The 19,503-nt window shown below is 48.1% G+C and overlaps 1 protein-coding gene across 1 annotated transcript in view; it reads right to left on the reverse strand.

The window, feature by feature from the left end:
• CFAP58 (cilia and flagella associated protein 58) overlaps positions 1-19,503 on the reverse strand; it is a 133,315-nt gene that overhangs the window by 106,640 nt on the left and 7,172 nt on the right. Inside the window, exon 2 of the mRNA XM_066601490.1 lies at positions 12,683-12,964. Within this exon, the coding sequence (XP_066457587.1) occupies positions 12,683-12,964 (282 nt within the window). The remainder of the gene's footprint in view (positions 1-12,682; positions 12,965-19,503) is intronic.

A 19,503-nucleotide genomic window follows, 5' to 3' on the forward strand; every position in this document is an offset into this window, starting at 1 on the left:
GCTGTGTGTTGGGGATCTGTATCCTGTCAGCGGTCCGTACATGTCAGCAGGTCTTACAGCTCCTTACATTACAGGGATCTTATAGTCCTGCTGTGTGTTGGGGTTATGTATCCTGTCTGCGGTCCGTACATGTCAGCAGGTCTTACAGCTCCTTACATTACAGGGATCTTATAGTCCTGCTGTGTGTTGGGGTTATGTATCCTGTCCGCGGTCCGTACATGTCAGCAGGTCTTACAGCTCCTTACATTACAGGGATCTTATAGTCCTGCTGTGTGTTGGGGTTATGAATCCTGTCGGCGGTCCATACATGTCAGCAGGTCTTACAGCTCCTTACATTACAGGGATCTTATAGTCCTGCTGTGTGTTGGGGTTATGTATCCTGTCTGCGGTCCGTACATGTCAGCAGGTCTTACAGCTCCTTACATTACAGGGATCTTATAGCCCATCTGCGTGTTGGGGATCTGTATCCTGTCTGCGGTCCGTACATGTCAGCAGGTCTTACAGCTCCTTACATTACAGGGATCTTATAGTCCTGCTGTGTGTTGGGGTTATGTATCCTGTCTGCGGTCCGTACAAGTCAGCAGGTCTTACAGCTCCTTACATTACAGGGATCTCATAGTCCTGCTGTGTGTTGGGGTTATGTATCCTGTCCGCGGTCCGTACATATCAGCAGGTCTTACAGCTCCTTACATTACAAGGATCTTATAGTCCTGCTGTGTGTTGGGGTTATGTATTCTGTCTGCGGTCCGTACATGTCAGCAGGTCTTACAGCTCCTTACATTACAGGGATCTTATAGTCCTGCTGTGTGTTGGGGTTATGTATCCTGTCGGCGGTCCGTACATGTCAGCAGGTCTTACAGCTCCTTACATTACAGGGATCTTATAGTCCTGCTGTGTGTTGGGGTTATGTATCCTGTCTGCGGTCCGCACATGTCAGCAGGTCTTACAGCTCCTTACATTACAGGATCTTATAGTCCTGCTGTGTGTTGGGGTTATGTATCCTGTCTGCGGTCCGTACATGTCAGCAGGTCTTACAGCTCCTTACATTACAGGGATCTTATAGTCCTGCTGTGTGTTGGGGTTATGTATCCTGTCTGCGGTCCGTACATGTCAGCAGGTCTTACAGCTCCTTACATTACAGGGATCTTATAGTCCTGCTGTGTGTTGGGGATCTGTATCCTGTCCGCGGTCCGTACATGTCAGCAGGTTTTACAGCTCCTTACATTACAGGGATCTTATAGTCCTGCTGTGTGTTGGTGTTATGAATCCTGTCGGCGGTCCATACATGTCAGCAGGTCTTAGAGCTCCTTACATTACAGGGATCTTATAGTCCTGCTGTGTGTTGGGGTTATGTATCCTGTCTGCGGTCCGTACATGTCAGCAGGTCTTACAGCTCCTTACATTACAGGGATCTTATAGCCCATCTGCGTGTTGGGGATCTGTATCCTGTCTGCGGTCCGTACATGTCAGCAGGTCTTACAGCTCCTTACATTACAGGGATCTTATAGTCCTGCTGTGTGTTGGGGTTATGTATTCTGTCCGCCGTCCATACATGTCAGCAGGTCTTACTGCTCTTTACCTTACAGGGATCTTATAGTACTGCTGTGTGTTGGGGTTATGTATCCTGTCTGCGGTCCGTACATGTCAGCAGGTCTTACAGCTCCTTACATTACAGGGATCTTATAGTCCTGCTGTGTGTTGGGGTTATGTATTCTGTCCGCCGTCCATACATGTCAGCAGGTCTTACTGCTCTTTACCTTACAGGGATCTTATAGTACTGCTGTGTGTTGGGGTTATGTATCCTGTCCGCGGTCCGTACATGTCAGCAGGTCTTACAGCTCCTTACATTACAGGGATCTTATAGTCCTGCTGTGTGTTGAAGATCTGTATCCTGTCCGCGGTCCGTACATGTCAGCAGGTCTTACAGCTCCTTACATTACAGGGATCTTATAGTCCTGCTGTGTGTTGGGGTTATGTATCCTGTCTGCGGTCCGTACAGGTCAGCAGGTCTTACAGATCCTTACATTACAGGGATCTTATAGTCCTGCTGTGTGTTGGGGTTATGTATCCTGTCTGCGGTCCGTACATGTCAGCAGGTCGAACAGCTCCTTACATTACAGGGATCTTATAGTCCTGCTGTGTGTTGGGGTTATGTATCCTGTCTGTGGTCCGTACATGTCATCAGGTCTTACAGCTCCTTACATTACAGGGATCTTATAGTCCTGCTGTGTGTTGGGGATCTGTATCCTGTCGGCGGTCCGTACATGTCAGCAGATCTTACAGCTCCTTACATTACAGGGATAAGTTTATCTTTGTGTCGGAGGGCAATGTACTCCTTATTATAAAGTTCCTTAGTCTTGGAGGTTGCCTGCAACACAGAAGCAGAGGGTCCGTGAATATGGTGGTCAGACGGTCATCCTTGTGTACGTATGATGGAGTTTCTTTGCGGTTTTCTTTAATACCTCTAGCTGTGAATTGTAGGTCACTAATAGAGGTACACAAACGTTTCCTTCCTTCTCTGTGTATTGAAGGAGTTAATTCCTGGGCAGCCTGGAGGCTCTGGCGACTCCAGGGCAGCCTGGAGGCTCTGGCGACTCCTGGAGGCTCTGGCGACTCCAGGGCAGCCTGGAGGCTCTGGCGACTCCTGGAGGCTCTGGCGACTCCAGGGCAGCCTGGAGGCTCTGGCGACTCCTGGAGGCTCTGGCGACTCCAGGGCAGCCTGGAGGCTCTGGCGACTCCTGGAGGCTCTGGCGACTCCAGGGCAGCCTGGAGGCTCTGGCGACTCCTGGAGGCTCTGGCGACTCCAGGGCAGCCTGGAGGCTCTGGCGACTCCTGGAGGCTCTGGCGATTCCTGGGTCTCCTGGTGGCTCTGGCGATTCCTGGGTCTCCTGGTGGCTCTGGCGATTCCTGGGTCTCCTGGTGGCTCTGGCGATTCCTGGGTCTCCTGGTGGCTCTGGCGATTCCTGGGTCTCCTGGTGGCTCTGGCGATTCCTGGGTCTTCTGGTGGCTCTGGCGATTCCTGGGTCTTCTGGTGGCTCTGGCGATTCCTGGGTATCCTGGTGGCTCTGGTGATTCCTGGGTATCCTGGTGGCTCTGGTGATTCCTGTGTATCCTGGTGGCTCTGGTGATTCCTGGTGGCTCTGGCGATTCCTGGGTCTCCTGGTGGCTCTGGCGATTCCTGGGTCTCCTGGTGGCTCTGGCGATTCCTGGGTCTCCTGGTGGTTCTGGCGATTCCTGGGTCTCCTGGTGGCTCTGGTGATTCCTGGGTCTCCTGGTGGCTCTGGTGATTCCTGGGTCTCCTGGTGGCTCTGGTGATTCCTGGGTATCCTGGTGGCTCTGGTGATTCCTGGGTATCCTGGTGGCTCTGGTGACTCCTGGGTATCCTGGCGACTTCTAGGTATCCTGGTGGCTTTGGCTATTCCTAGGTATCCTGGTGGCTCTGGTGACTCCTGGATATCCTGGTGGCTCTGGTGATTTCCTCATCAGTTGAGGTGGGATGGTCGCCCTGATTTATAAATGTCCTTTTAAGATGGTATAGATGTTCCTCTCTGTCTGTTGGGTTGGTGCATATCCGGCTTTAGACAATGGACTTTTTGATGCGCTAGGGGTAGAAGCTGTCCTATCTGAGATATGTGGGCCGATCAATTGTTTTTTTAGTATAGGGATGTCTGTATTGAATTGTGTGAAATCTTTATGGTGGTGTCCAAAAAGTTGATTTCTGCATATGAGTAGCTTAATGTCGGGCTTATGGTGGGGTGGAATTCATTGAATCGCTCATGCAATTTTATTAGTTCTTGTTCGGTGTTGGTCCAGATGATTATGATGTCCTCAATGTTGTGGAAGTAGGCCAATGGTTTGCTGGGGCAGGAGGCCAGAAAGTCACTCTCCAGTTTTGCCATGAAAAGGTTGGCATATTGCGGTGCCATTTTACTGCCCATGGTGGTTCCGGTGTATTGCAAGAATCTCTCTTTGCCAAAAGGAGAAATAATTGTGTGTGAGGATGAATCTTGTGAGTTGTCACAGGGATGCAGAGGCGACTGTGCGTCTGGCAGGCGGTCAGTCCATCTTCAGTGGGATGTTGGAGTATAAGGACTCCACATCCATGGTGGCCAGGATGGTGCCATCAGGTAGAGGACCAATGTTTGACAGTCTACAATTTTAAATATTTTAGCCCCATAAAGGGGGTAGAGCTAAGTGATGTAAGGGGAGGAGCTATGTGGTGCAATGGGAGGAGGGGCTAGGCGATGCAAGGGGAGGAAGGGAATATGCGTAAGATTTCACTGACATGATAGTTGTAGTCCTCCTTAACACAACCAACCCAGCAGGGAAGTCCATCTCTATTTGAGTGGAATGTCTGATGTGGTTATATATTCTTGATGACGCACAACACAAGTACACGGTATATTCAATATATTTGGTTCTACTTATTTGAATACTATTAAATGAGGATGCTAAAAGAGTAATGAGATAATTGTGTGCCCGATAAGTACATTACAAACAGAATCAAATGATAGTGTATTACATTTTTAATGTGGATAGATTTCTGGTGACAAAGACCTGCCCAGTCAACTTATTGGAGGCAGACATACCTACAGCGATACATGTATACCCCAAATGGTATCAAGGAGACCAGCCTCCTAACTGTTTACTACCATGTGTGCTCATTGTTACAGACTCTCAGGAATGTATCGCTCTACATGCAACAAGTTCTAGCATCGGTACCAGAGATACTGTGGGCCAAACACAAAATGAATATTGGATGACTTGTCACTCTGCTGGACGTTAAAGTCAGACCTGGCAACAGTCACCCAACAGCAGGCAATATCCTCTGAGTGCCCTCAGGAAGCCAGTATTAATGAGCAGGCCCAACTTGAGAAGGGGATCATACAGGAATGTCATTCCCCTTACAACACTCTATTGTTTCCAGCCAAAGGTCAACTTCAAACCTTTCTCATGGTTCACGATTTACGAGCAAGTGATAATGTCCCAATTGGTGCCAAATCCCCAAAAGTTATTGTCACATGTACCTGCCAGCTCCACCCTCTTTACACTTCTTTAGTGTACCCCTACTAGAGAATGCCCAGCATTTATTTGCTTCCACACATCAAGGCAAGCAATATTGCTGGTGTGTTGCCTCAGGCAGCAGCCAGCTCCGCAGGGCAGTACTTTAAGGCCCTACAAATTGTTTTGTATAACTGGGTCCCACAATATCTCAGCACCTCAGTGCTTCAATATGTTGATTACTTGCTCTTGTGTTGTGACACTATTGAACAGTGTTTGGAGGAGACTATCAGTCTGTTACACTTTCTTACTGAGAATGACTGCAAGGCACCCAAGTCCAAACTTCAGTTTTGCCAACCCACAGTTGTGTTGCTAGGTCACTGCATTTTGCAGGACAATATTACTGACAAAATCCAGACAGTTCAGGCCCTCCACCTTCCCAGAAACCCCCGGGAACAGCACATTTTCCTGGGATTGGTGGGATATTGCAGAGAATGGATAACCCAAGGCTCTCACCTTCTGCAACCACCCCATGACTGCCTGTCCCTCCCAAAATAGGTTCTCCACATATAACAAATAGAAGATGTATAGTTCTGAAACCAGTTTCATTGCTTCCATTGAATTTAGGAGAGGGAAGGAGAAAACGCAGAACATCAAATGTAAATGAATGATGGTTTAGAGTTAATGGAAAATGAGACTAGGGCTCTTGAAAATGTTGTTAAAATCTGCATTAACAGATTTTGAGTTTTTTGCAGATAGCTCCAGATACAATGAAAATGGACAAGCAAAACAGGCCAATGCAGTGGTACCCAACAATGAGGTAATTGGACAAAAAACAAGCCTTCCTGGAAATCTGCTCAGGAGGCCGAGCTGATGGTGCTCACTGCAATCAAGGCCCAGGCTCATACCAAGAAAATGACTCTGGATGCCCCTGGGAATCAGAGGGCAGATGCAGCAGCCAACGTGGCAGTAAAACTCCTACTCAACACATCAACTATCCATCTGGTAGAAACTGAATCAAGTGCGGATATCTCTTTGTTGTCCATTTTTCAGGAACCAGCCCCTAGGGGATAAAGAGGGGGAGTGGCACTGAGAGGGTGCGGAACTGTATGAGAAGGGAGTCTGGAGGAAAGATAAACTCCTATGCTCTCTTCTATGATGTCACATTTGTGCCATGGATCAACTCATCAGTCAAAGGAGATACAAGGCCAGACTGCCCGTTCCAGTGACTACGTATAGCTACTCAAGATAGATGTGTGGGAGGCTAAAAAAAAAGAAAGCAAAAAAAAAAAATGCCGACGCCAAGACTGCGCCTAGAAATTGTTGAACAAAGTAATTTGCATATATGGCGTACCAAAGGTTACAGAAAGTAATAGAAGGTACACATTGTATTAGCCCTCTACTCAGTAACAACCACGCCTGGTAAAAAGACCAAGCTAACCTCACTTATGATGTTTGGTAGAGCGCCTGTGACAGGCCTATACTTTCCTCAGCTGTTGCAGGCACAGTATGTCAACCTCACATCCTATCTGAAGGGGCAGCACAAGCAGTTGACAGCCGCTCATTGATATGTGTTCTCTTCAATTCCAGATCCAGACTCAAATGAGGGAGGGTCATACAAACTACTTCCAGGAGACTGGGTGGTCCTCAAAAGGCATGTGAGAAAAAGCCTGCACAAGTCTAGATTTGCAGTCAGAGAACTCTACCTCCACCACCAATAATGGATTCTTTTTTCCTGAATGTTAGAGAGACCCCTCAGATGGGCAGAAGGTTATGGAAGTTAGATTCGTCACTCCTGTAAGAAGAGGAAGTAAGACGTTCCTTTGAGGATTTTCTTCAGAATCAGGAATTTCTGGGCCTATGCAGAGGTAAGTCAGAGTGGTGGGGGACACTTAAACATCAAGTAAGAAGGTTCTTCTGACAGCTCTCCAACCTCAGAAGCCTGAACATAAAGCCTATGTATTAGAGCCTGAGGAGGAAACTTGAGCGTTTGGTCTCGACTGGAGGTAGCCGCGAGGAGATCTCCAATGTGAAGACCATGCTTAAGAGATGTCAGTATGATAGGCACATTTTGAGAAGGATTTTAGAAAGTACTGCTCGACTGACCCCTACAGCAACCATAAGATGTCAGTGAGTAGTCAATTGGTCACGGGTCTGTAAGACGGTATGGAGTCCCTGAAAAGGTCCAGATCAGTAATCCTAGAGGTTCTCAGATCCTTCTACTCAAATCTCTTGGGTAGGAGCGAACTTAATCAGGACAGAATCTCGGCTTTCCTGGCTGGAAACCATTCCTGAACCAAGAATAGACCCTTCTCTTGATGTTTTGATGGAAGCAATTACAGTAGAGAAAAGTTGGACTGGCAATTGATGGGCTTAGGTCCAAAAAGTCGCTGTGTCCGGATGGCTTAACATCGTAGTTTTATAAAGCGTTGAGGAATGTCAGCCCTAATTATTCTGTCAAGGGGTAAAGATCTGTTCTGTGTTGAGAATTGGTGCCCAATAGTGTTCCTCAATATGGGCAGAAGGAATCTGGCAGTAGGTCGGTGAAATTTGCGCCCCGGCTCTTTTCTGGGACTCGGAACTGCTCTGTTCCCAGTCGTAGAGCAGGGTGGGTCTCTGGAAGAGGTTTTTACTTTCCCAGAATCAACCTAACGCTTTTGATTGAGTGAATCACAAGTATCTTTGGTCTGCCCTTTTGAGATACGATCTGCCGGTGGGGTTTGCATATTGGTTAAAAACTTTGTATTCAGGGGCTGGGAGTTTGCTACTTGTGAACGGTTGGTTTGGCCGCCCTTTTGAGGTTGAGTCTGGTATGCCCCCTGAGACCCTTGTTTTAGGTCTTTACTGTTGATTAGAGATGAGCGAGCATACTCGGCAAGACGATTTACTCGAGAGAGCATCGCCTTTTTCAAGTAACTGCTGGCTTGTCGCTGAAGATTCAAGGGGGCTGCGGGGGTGAGCGGGGCGTTGCGGATGAGATTGGGAGGATCTCTCTCCCCCCCCCCCCCCCCCCCCCCGCACGCCACCCCCCCTAAATCTTTAGGGATGAGCCAGCAGTTACTCGAAAAAGGCGATGCTCTCTCGAGTAAATCGCCTTACCGAGTATGCTTGCTCATCTCTACTGTTGATCCCTTTCTCAGAAGGGTGGACGGGGGACTGTTGGCAGGGGTGAGGATGAACCTGTGGGTGCCGGGCTCAGCCTTGAGTGCAGTGGCACTCGTCTCAGAGGTCTCTGGGTCAAAGATCAATTGGGAAAAGTGAGAGAGTCTCTGGCTGGAAGGGGGAGAACTTGATTGTGAACCTCCAGACATTCTCCAAAGATTATAGGCATTAAATTCGAGCAAAATAATTATAACGAGAAAAACTGGGAAGGCAGATTGAGGAAAGTCGCTCAAAAGGTGGATCAATGGAAGGGTGGTCCTTGACCCTAAGAGAAAGGTTTTGACCAAGCAGACCCCATCTGCTCCCTTTGTTAATATACCGGGGATTTTGTCGGAACCTCCTTGGTCGCGGGTCTACAGCCTGTTATTTTCAGCTGTTATGGGGGAATTGGCGAACCCAGTCAAGTGGGAGGTCACTTACTGTAAGAGCAGACTAGGTTGGTTTGCTATAGTCGACCCAGTGGTATTCCTTGTGAATACCTTTTTGAAAGGTTTAGCAACTTACTTTCAGAGTCCATTGGCCCTCCAGGTCGGGATTTGAGGGTACTTTTGTTTACTTTAAGTTCAGTAAGAATTTCCTTGACGTATTGGGACTTGGCCTGGCGCTGCTTCCATGGTAAGCTATATGTAGGGGACAACTTAAAGTATAGGAACACCAAGGAAGGGGTTATCCCCGGGAGGCATGTGGCAACACTCTGAAGGGCATGGACCACTTCCTGCTTCATTGTCCCTCTAATATAGAGGTCTACAAGAGGGTAGGGGCTTCCATCGGTTGGCCTCGGCTGGCTGACCTTACCTACGCTGTGTGGTGTTATGGCACATTCAGAGATCTGGGTGGCAGGGACCGCTGCGCTGCATTTTTAGTAAGTCTAGTGGTTAGGAATTACACATGGAATGTGCGGTGCATACTGTTGACGCAGCATAAAGTCCTCCTCGAGGATGAGGTAAGTAGGAACATTCTCGGTGACGTGGTGAAGGTGCGTTCTCTGGAGTCTTATATTGGTTGGGTAAACCTCGGGCAGCCTGCCTCTGGAGGGGTTTTTGTTTTTGGGTTTCCTAGCCTGGAGAACTCTTTCCTGGTGGGGGGCTGCTGGGGTCTTTCACCCAAGCTTTTTGTTTTATTTTTAGGTTACAATTTGAGTGAAAGGCTAACTGGACCAAAAACCGGGGTAGAAGAGTGTGGAGGGCAGGAGGGTCAGAGGGCGGAGGTTTGGTATGCTTTAGTTCTATGTATTTAGACTGTGGGTTATTGGTGTTATGGGGGTTATATATTATGTCTTAGTGTGTACTATGTATATTATGTTTTTTTTGTGGGTAGTTGGTATTATGTTATTATGTGTTAAGGCGGTTTCGCATCTGCACTCGAGGAGCCACTTTTCTGCTCAGTTCGGGGAGCAGGAAAGGTGTAATGTCTTACCGATGCTGCATAGGAGCCATGGGTGTAGTAGCTATGCAAGTCAGTAGTCAGGATAGCCAGGAGTCGTTATCAGGAAATCTCAGATGCAGTACAAATGGATGAGGCAGGAAGCCAGAAGTCAGTATCAGAAGGTCTTGCAGAAACAGCGGAGAAACAGGTAACGTGGAGCTGGATTAAACTGTGCTGGAAGCAAATTAATCACACGCTGATGCAGTGGCAGGGCCAGGCTTTTATTAGAAGTCTCATCAAGAGGCAGGTGGAGCAAGGGCATGGGCTGGGAACAGGGCAACAGGTATGCAGGGGGAACTGTTCGAAGAGCTGACGGATCAATAAGAAGGGCTACTGCTTGGAGTACAGGAGGTTCCAAAGCGGCTCTGTCTCTGTACGGAACCAAACAGCGCCGCACAGACCCCATTGACTGTAATGGGGTCTGTTTGGTTTCCACCCAGCATTTGGACAAAAGAATAATCCTGCATGCTGCACTTTTTCTTCTGGTATTTTAAGCCGGATCTGCAACAGATCCTCCGACAGGTGAAACCATCCGCGAGGGGAGTAGGAGGAGAGGGCAAAAAACAGCCCTGCATTTAATTTACAAATACGTTTGGTAAGTGTTGGCAGTGGACTGGGGGAAGGGTGTAGGATATGGGATGTGGTATATGGATGGGTATATGGGTACAGGGTGATGGCGATAAGAATAGGGGATATGGTATATATATGGTTGGGTATAAGGTATGGAGGTATATGTGCTTAAATATGTTATGTTACTAATGTGTGTTTTGCGCCTCCTTTCTCCATGGGTCGCGGTCTGCGGGTATATAAGTCAGGGGGTCTAACATGGGATCACTGGGGATCATTTTCTTCATTTTGTGTGAAATACAAAACATATATTTGATATGTTATTTGGTATAAAAGGGTTACGGACGGCCGGTTCCGAGTAATGCGTGGCCGGATCCGGGGTGACGGGCGGCCGGGTCCGGGGCGACGGGCGGCCGGGTCCGGGGCGACGGGCGGCCGGGTCCGGGGCGACGGGCGGCCGGGTCCGGGGCGACGGGCGGCCGGGTCCGGGGCGAGATCAGGTTTTCTTCCTCTTCTGTGTGAAACTGCCTGCTGAGCCATGTATCTAATCCTATCCTGTGTGATACCGTCTGCTGAGCTGTTGTATCTAATCCTATCCTGTGTGATACTGCCTACCGAGCCGTGTATCTAATCCTATCCTGTGTGATACTGCCTGCTGAGCCATGTATCTAATCGTATCCTGTGTGATACTGTCTGCTGAGCCGTGTATCTAATCCTATCCTGTGTGATACTGCCTGCTGAGCCGTGTATCTAATCCTATCCTGTGTGATACTGCCTGCTGAGCCGTGTATCTAATCGTATTCTGTGTGATACTGCCTGCTGAGCCATGTATCTAATCGTATTCTGTGTGATACTGCCTGCTGAGCCGTGTATCTAATCCTATCCTGTGTGATAGTGCCTGCTGAGCCGTGTATCTAATCCTATCCTGTGTGATAGTGTCAACTGAGCTCCTGTATCTAATCCTATCCTGTGTGATACTGTCTGCTGAGCCGTGTATCTAATCCTATCCTGTGTGATACTGCCTGCTGAGCCGTGTATCTAATCCTATCCTGTGCGATACTGTCTGCTGAGCCGTGTATCTAATCCTATCCTGTGTGATACTGTCTGCTGAGCCGTGTATCTAATCCTATCCTGTGTGATACTGTCTGCTGCGCCGTGTATCTAATCCTCTTCTGTGTGATACTGTTTGCTGAGCTATCTAATCCTATTCTGTGTGATACTGTCTGCGGAGCTGCTGTATCTAATCCTATCCTATATGATACTGTCTGCTGAGCCGTGTATCTAATTCTATCCTGTGTGATACTGTCTGCTGAGCCGTGTATCTAATCCTTTGCTGTGATACTGTCTGCTGAGCCGTGTATCTAATCCTTTGCTGTGTGATACTGTCTGCTGAGCCATGTATCTAATCCTATCCTGTGTGATACTGTCTGCTGAGCCGTGTATCTAATCCTATCCTGTGTTATACTGTCTGCTGAGCTGTGTATCTAATCCTATCCTGTGTGATACTGTCTGCTGAGCCATGTATCTAATCCTATCCTGTGTGATATTGTCTGCTGAGCCATGTATCTAATCGTATTCTGTGTGATAGTGTCAACTGAGCTCCTGTATCTAATCCTATTCTGTGTGATACTGTTTGCTGAGCTGTGTATCTAATCCTATCCTGTGTGATACAGTCTGCGGAGCCATGTATCTAATTCTATCCTGTGTGATACTGTCTGCTGAGCCGTGTATCTAATCCTATCCTGTGTGATACTGTCTGCTGAGCCGTGTATCTAATCCTTTGCTGTGTGATACTGTCTGCTGAGCTGTGTATCTAATCCTCTCCCGTGTGATACTGTCTGCTGTATCTAGTCCCATCCTGTGTGATACTGTCTGCTGAGCCGTGTATCTAATCCTTTGCTGTGTGATACTGTCTGCTGAGCTGTGTATCTAATCCTCTCCCGTGTGATACTGTCTGCTGTATCTAATCCTATCATGTGTGATACTGTTTGCTGAGCTGTGTATCTAATCCTGTCCTTTGTGATACTATCTGCTGAGCTCCTGTATCTAATCCTATCCTGTGTGATACTGTCTGCTGTATCTAATCCTATCCCGTGTGATACTGTCTGCTGAGCTGTTTCTAATCCTCTCCTGTGTGATACTGTCTGCTGTATCTAATCCCATCCTGTGTGATACTGTCTGCTGTATCTAATCCTATCCCGTGTGATACTGTCTGCTGCGCCGTGTATCTAATCCTCTTCTGTGTGATACTGTTTGCTGAGCTATCTAATCCTATTCTGTGTGATACTGTCTGCACAGCCGTGTATCTAATCCTATCCTGTGTGATACTGTCTGCTGTATCTAATCCTGTCCTTTGTGATACTCTCTGCACAGCCGTGTATCTAATCCTATCCTGTGTGATACTGTCTGCTGTATCTAATCCTATGTGATACTGTTTGCTGAGCTGTGTATCTAATCCTGTCCTTTGTGATACTCTCTGCACAGCCGTGTATCTCACCCTCCGCGGCTCTGGTCGGTGGCGCCTTACCTTCTTCAGGGAGGCGATGGTGCTCTGGTCCTCCTGGGACAGCTGCAGGGCGGTGGCCACTTTGGCGGCGTTGGCCACGATCTCGGCGTTGAGCTCTCGGCATTTCCCCATCAGGCGCCTCTCGTTCTCGGTGGACTTCTTCAGGACGCCGTGGAGCTTCTGGTATTCCGTACGGAACTTCTCCAGACTCTTGTCTCCCGTCAGCTCGCTGAGCACCTCCTGGAAGTCCCTCTCCAGCGCCTCCAAGGCCTTCTCCTCCAGCACTCCCTTCTCCAGCCTCTCCTGCAAGAACCACAGAGGGGCAGGTAAAAGACTTCTGCAGTAAGGTCAGGCCAGAGAGGGTCCGGCAGGCGGAGCACAGAGACACCTGACCACCTCCTTACTGGAGCCCCTCAGTGTTGGGCCCTCCCACACGTCTCATTATACCCCCTCTCAGCCTGCGGGAGGCTCCGCGGCTTGTCTGCCCCTATATAACCCTGTACAAGCAGCATCATGTCACAGGCAAACTCTCAATGCAGGGGGCTCCCCCTAGTGGTGGCTGTATATATCTGTATGTAGTGAGCTCTCCCTAGTGGTGGCTGTATATATCTGTATGCAGTGAGCTCTCCCTAGTGGTGGCTGTATATATCTGTATGCAGTGAACTCCCCTTAGTAGTGGCTGTATATATCTGTCTGCAGTGAGCTCTCCCTAGTGGTGGCTGTATATATCTGTATGCAGTGAGCTCTCCCTAGTGGTGGCTGTATATATCTGTATGCAGTGAGCTCTCCCTAGTGGTGGTTGTATATATCTGTATGCAGTGAGCTCTCCCTAGTGGTGGCTGTATATATCTGTATGCAGTGAGCTTCCCCTAGTGGTGGCTGTATGTATCTGTATGCAGTGAGCTCCCCCTAGTGGTGGCTGTATATATCTGTATGCAGTGAGCTTCCCCTAGTGGTGGCTGTATGTATCTGTATGCAGTGAGCTCCCCCTAGTGGTGGCTGTACATATCTGTATACAGGGAGCTCCCCCTAGTGGTGGCTGTATACATCTGTATGCAGAGAGCTTCCTCTAGTAGTGGCTGTATCCATCTCTATGCAGTGAGCTCCCCCTAGTGGTGGCTGTGTATATGTGTATGCAGTGAGCTTCCCCTAGTAATGGCTGTATATATTTGTATACAGTGAGCTCCCCCTAGTGGTGGCTGTATATACAACTGTATGTAGTGAGCTCCCTGTAGTGTTGGCTGTATACATCTGTATGCAGTGAGCTCCCCCTAGTGGTTGCTGTACGTATCTGTATGCAGGGAGCTCCCCCTAGTGGTGACTGTATGTATCTGTAAGCAGTGAACTACCCTTAGTAGTGGCTGTATATATCTGTCTGCAGTGAGCTCCCTCTAGCGGTGGCTGTATATATCTGTATGTAGTGAGCTCCCTCTAGTGGTGGCTGTATATATCTGTATGTAGTAAGCTCCCCCTAGTGGTGACTATATGTATCTGTAAGCAGTGAGCTCCCTCTAGTGGTGGCTGTTTACATCTGTATGTAGTGCGCTCCCTCTAGTGGTGGCTGTTTACATCTGTATGTAGTGAGCTCCCCATAGTGGTGGCTGTATATATCTGTATGTAGTAAGCTCCCCATAGTGGTGGCTGTAGATATCTGTATGCAGTGAGCTCCCCCTAGTGGTGGCTGTATACATCTGTATGCAGTGAGCTCCCCCTAGTGGTGGCTGCATATATCTGTATGTAGTGAGCTCCCCCTAGTGGTGGCTGTATACACCTGTATGCAGTGAGCTCCCCCTAGTGGTGGCTGTATACACCTGTATGCAGTGAGCTCCCCCTAGTGGTGGTAGTATACATCTGTATGCAGTGAGCTTCCCCTAGTGGTGACTCTATGTATCTGTATGCAGGGAGCTTCCCCTAGTGGTGGCTGTACGTATCTGTATGCAGGGAGCTCCCCCTAGTGGTGACTGTATGTATCTGTAAGCAGTGAACTCCCCTTAGTAGTGGCTGTATATATCTGTCTGCAGTGAGCTCCCTCTAGCGGTGGCTGTATATATCTGTATGTAGTGAGCTCCCTCTAGTGGTGGCTGTATATATCTGTATGTAGTAAGCTCCCCCTAGTGGTGACTATATGTATCTGTAAGCAGTGAGCTCCCTCTAGTGGTGGCTGTTTACATCTGTATGTAGTGCGCTCCCTCTAGTGGTGGCTGTTTACATCAGTATGTAGTGAGCTCCCCATAGTGGTGGCTGTATATATCTGTATGTAGTAAGCTCCCCATAGTGGTGGCTGTATATATCTGTATGCAGTGAGCTTCCCCTAGTGGTGGCTGTAGATATCTGTATGCAGTGAGCTCCCCCTAGTGGTGGCTGTATACATCTGTATGCAGTGAGCTCCCCCTAGTGGTGGCTGTATACACCTGTATGCAGTGAGCTCCCCCTAGTGGTGGTAGTATACATCTGTATGCAGTGAGCTTCCCCTAGTGGTGGCTGCAGATATCTGTATGCAGTGAGCTCCCCCTAGTGGTGGCTGTATATATCTGTATGCAGTGAGCTCCCCCTAGTGGTGGCTGTATACATCTGTATGCAGTGAGCTCCTCCTAGTAGTGGCTGTATATATCTGTATGCAGTGAGCTTCCCCTAGTGGTGGCTGTATAAATCTGTATGCAATGAGCTCCCCCTAGTGGTGGCTGTATATATCTGTATGCAGTGAGCTCCGCCTAGGGTTGACTGTATGTATCTGTATGCAGTGAGCTCCCCCAAGTAGTGGCTGTATATATCTGTATGCAGTGAGCTCCCCCTAGTAGTGACTGTATGCATCTGTATGTAGTGAGCTCCCCCTAGTGGTGGCTGTATATATCTGTATGCAGTGAGCTCCCCCTAGTGGTGTCTGTACATGTCTGTATGCAGGGAGCTCCCCCTAGAAGTGGCTGTATATATCTGTAAGCAGTAAGCTCCCCCTAGTGGTGACAGCATGTATCTATATGCAGTGAGCTCCCCCTAGTGGTGGCTGTATATATATGTCTGCAGTAAGCTCCCCCTAGTGTTGGCTGTATATATATCTGTATGCAGTGAGCTCCCCTTACTGGTGGCTGTATATATCTCTATGCAGTGAGCTCCCCCGCGTGGTGAGTGCATGTATCTGTATACAGGGAGCTCCCCCTAGTGGTGGCTTTATAATCTGTATGCAATGACCTCCCCCTAGTGGTGGCTGTATATATCTGTATGCAGTGAGCTACCCCTAGTGGTGGCTGTGTATATCTGTATGTAGTGAGCTCTCCCTAGTGGTGGCTGTATATATCTGTATGTAGTGAGCTTCCCCTAGTGGTGGCTGTATATATCTGTATGTAGTGAGCTCCCCTTAGCGGTGGCTGTATATATCTGTATGTAGTGAGCTCTCCCTAGTGGTGGCTGTATATATCTGTATGTAGTGAGCTTCCCCTAGTGGTGGCTGTATATATCTATATGCAGTGAGCTCCCTCTAGTGGTGGCTATATATATCTGTATACAGGGAGCTCCCCCTAGTGGTGGCTGTATATTTCTGTATGTAGTGAGCTCCCCTTAGCGGTGGCTGTGTATATCTGTATGTAGTGAGCTCCCCCTAGTGGTGGCTGTATATATCTGTATGTAGTGAGCTCTCCCTAGTGGTGGCTGTATATATCTGTATGTAGTGAGCTCCCCCTAGTGGTGGCTGTATATATCTCTATGTAGTGAGCTCCCCTTAGCGGTGGCTGAATACATCTGTATACAGTGAGCTCCCCATAGTGGTGACTGTATATATCTGTATTCAGGGAGCTCCCCCTAGTGGTGTCTGTATATGTCTGTATGCAGGGAGCTCCCCCTAGAAGTGGCTGTATATATCTGTAAGCAGTAAGCTCCCCCTAGTTGTGACAGCATGTATCTATATGCAGTGAGCTCCCCCTAGTGGTGGCTGTATATATATGTCTGCAGTAAGCTCCCCCTAGTGTTGGCTGTATATATATCTGTATGCAGTGAGCTCCCCTTACTGGTGGCTGTATATATCTCTATGCAGTGAGCTCCCCCGCGTGGTGAGTGCATGTATCTGTATACAGGGAGCTCCCCCTAGTGGTGGCTTTATAATCTGTATGCAATGACCTCCCCCTAGTGGTGGCTGTATATATCTGTATGCAGTGAGCTACCCCTAGTGGTGGCTGTGTATATCTGTATGTAGTGAGCTCTCCCTAGTGGTGGCTGTATATATCTGTATGTAGTGAGCTCCCCCTAGTGGTGGCTGTATATATCTCTATGTAGTGAGCTCCCCTTAGTGGTGGCTGTATATATCTGTATGTAGTGAGCTCTCCCTAGTGGTGGCTGTGTATATCTGTATGTAGTGAGCTCTCCCTAGTGGTGGCTGTATATATCTGTATGTAGTGAGCTTCCCCTAGTGGTGGCTGTATATATCTGTATGTAGTGAGCTCCCCCTAGTGGTGGCTGTATATATCTCTATGTAGTGAGCTCCCCTTAGCGGTGGCTGTGTATATCTGTATGTAGTGAGCTCCCCCTAGCGGTGGCTGTATATATCTGTATGTAGTGAGCTCCCCCTAGTGGTGGCTGTATATATCTGTATGTAGTGAGCTTCCCCTAGTGGTGGCTGTATATATCTGTATACAGGGAGCTCCCCCTAATGGTGGCTGCATATGTCTGTATACAGGGAGCTCCCCCTAGTGGTGGCTGTGTATATCTATATGCAGCGAGCTCCCCCTAGTGGTGGCTGTATATATCTGTATGTAGTGAGTTCCCCCTAGTGGTGACTGTATATATCTGTATGTAGTGAGCTCCCCCTAGTGGTGGCTGTATATATCTGTATGTAGTGAGCTCCCCCTAGTGGTGGCTGTATATATCTGTATGTAGTGAGCCCCCCCTAGTGGTGACTGTATATATCAGTATGTAGTGAGCTCCCCCTAGTGGTGGCTGTATGTATCTGTATGCAGTGAGCTCCCCCTAGTGGGGCTGTACATATCTGTATACAGGGAGCTCCCCCTAGTGGTGGCTGTATATATCTGTATGCAGTGAGCTCTCCCTAGTGGTGGCTGTATATATCTGTATGCAGGGAGCTCCCCCTAATGGTGGCTGTATATATCTGTATACAGGGAGCTCCCCCTAATGGTGGCTGTATATATCTGTATGTAGTGAGCTCCCCCTAGTGGTGGCTGTGTATATCTATATGCAGTGAGCTCCCCCTAGTGGTGGCTGTATATATCTGTATGTAGTGAGCTCTCCGTAGTGGTGACTGTATGTATCTGTATGCAGTGAGCTCCCCCTAGTGGTGGCTGTATATATCTGTATGTAGTGAGCTTCCCCTAGTGGTGGCTGTATGTATCTGTATGCAGTGAGCTCCCCCTAGTGGTGGCTGTATATATCTGTGTGCAGTGAGCTCCCCCTAGTGGTAGCTGTATACATCTGTATGCAGTGAGCTCCCCCTAGTGGTGGCTGTATACATCTGTATGCACTGAGCTCCCCCTAGTGGTGGCTGTATACATCTGTATGCACTGAGCTCCCCCTAGTGGTGGCTGTATACATCTGTATGCAGTGAGCTCCCCCTAGTGGTGGCTGTATACATCTGTATACAGTGAGCTCCCCCTAGTAGTGGCTGTATCCATCTCTATGCAGTGAGCTCCCCCTAGTGGTGGCTGTATACATCTGTATGCGGTAAGCTCCCCTTAGTGGTGGCTGTGTATATGTGTATGCAGTGAGCTTCCCCTAGTAATGGCTGTATATATTTGTATACAGTGAGCTCCCCCTAGTGGTGGCTGTATATATCTGTATACAGGGAGCTCCCCCTAGTGGTGGCTGTATATATAACTGTATGTAGTGAGCTCCCCATAGTGTTGGCTGTATACATCTGTATGCAGTGAGCTCCCCCTAGTGGTTACTGTATACATCTACACTACCGTTCAAAAGTTTGGGGTCACATTGAAATGTCCTTATTTTTGAAGGAAAAGCACTGTACTTTTTAATGAAGATAACTTTAAACTAGTCCTAACTTTAAACAAATGCACTCTATACATTGCTAATGTGGTAAATGACTATTCTAGCTGCAAATGCCTGGTTTTTTGTGCAATATCTACAAAGGTGAATAGAGGCCCATTTCCAGCAACTATCACTCCAGTGTTCTAATGGTACAATGTGTTTGCTCATTGGCTCAGAAGGCTAATTGATGATTAGAAAACCCTTGTGCAATCATGTTCACACATCTGAAAACAGTCTAGCTCGTTACAGAAGCTACAAAACTGACCTTCCTGTGAGCAGATTGAGTTTCTGGAGCATCACATTTGTGGGGTCAATTAAACGCTCAAAATGGCCAGAAAAAGAGAACTTTCATCTGAAACTCGACAGTCTATTCTTGTTCTTAGAAATGAAGGCTATTCCATGCGAGAAATTGCTAAGAAATTGACGATTTCCTACAACGGTGTGTACTACTCCCTTCAGAGGACAGCACAAACAGGCTCTAACCAGAGTAGAAAAAGAAGTGGGAGGCCGCGTTGCACAACTAAGCAAGAAGATAAGCACATTAGAGTCTCTAGTTTGAGAAGCAGACGCCTCACAGGTACCCAACTGGCATCTTCATTAAATAGTACCCGCAAAACACCAGTGTCAACATCTACAGTGAAGAGGCGGCTGCGGGATTTTGGGCTTCAGGGCAGAGTGGCAAAGAAAAAGCCATATCTGAGACTGGCCAATAAAAGAAAAAGATTAAGATGGGCAAAAGAACACAGACATTGGACAGAGGAAGACTGGAAAAAAGTGTTGTGGACGGATGAATCCAAGTTTGAGGTGTTTGGATCACAAAGAAGAACGTTTGTGAGACGCAGAACACATGAAAAGATGCT

The sequence above is a fragment of the Eleutherodactylus coqui genome, chromosome 4 (assembly GCF_035609145.1).
Source record: "Eleutherodactylus coqui strain aEleCoq1 chromosome 4, aEleCoq1.hap1, whole genome shotgun sequence".
Taxonomy (NCBI): domain Eukaryota; kingdom Metazoa; phylum Chordata; class Amphibia; order Anura; family Eleutherodactylidae; genus Eleutherodactylus; species Eleutherodactylus coqui.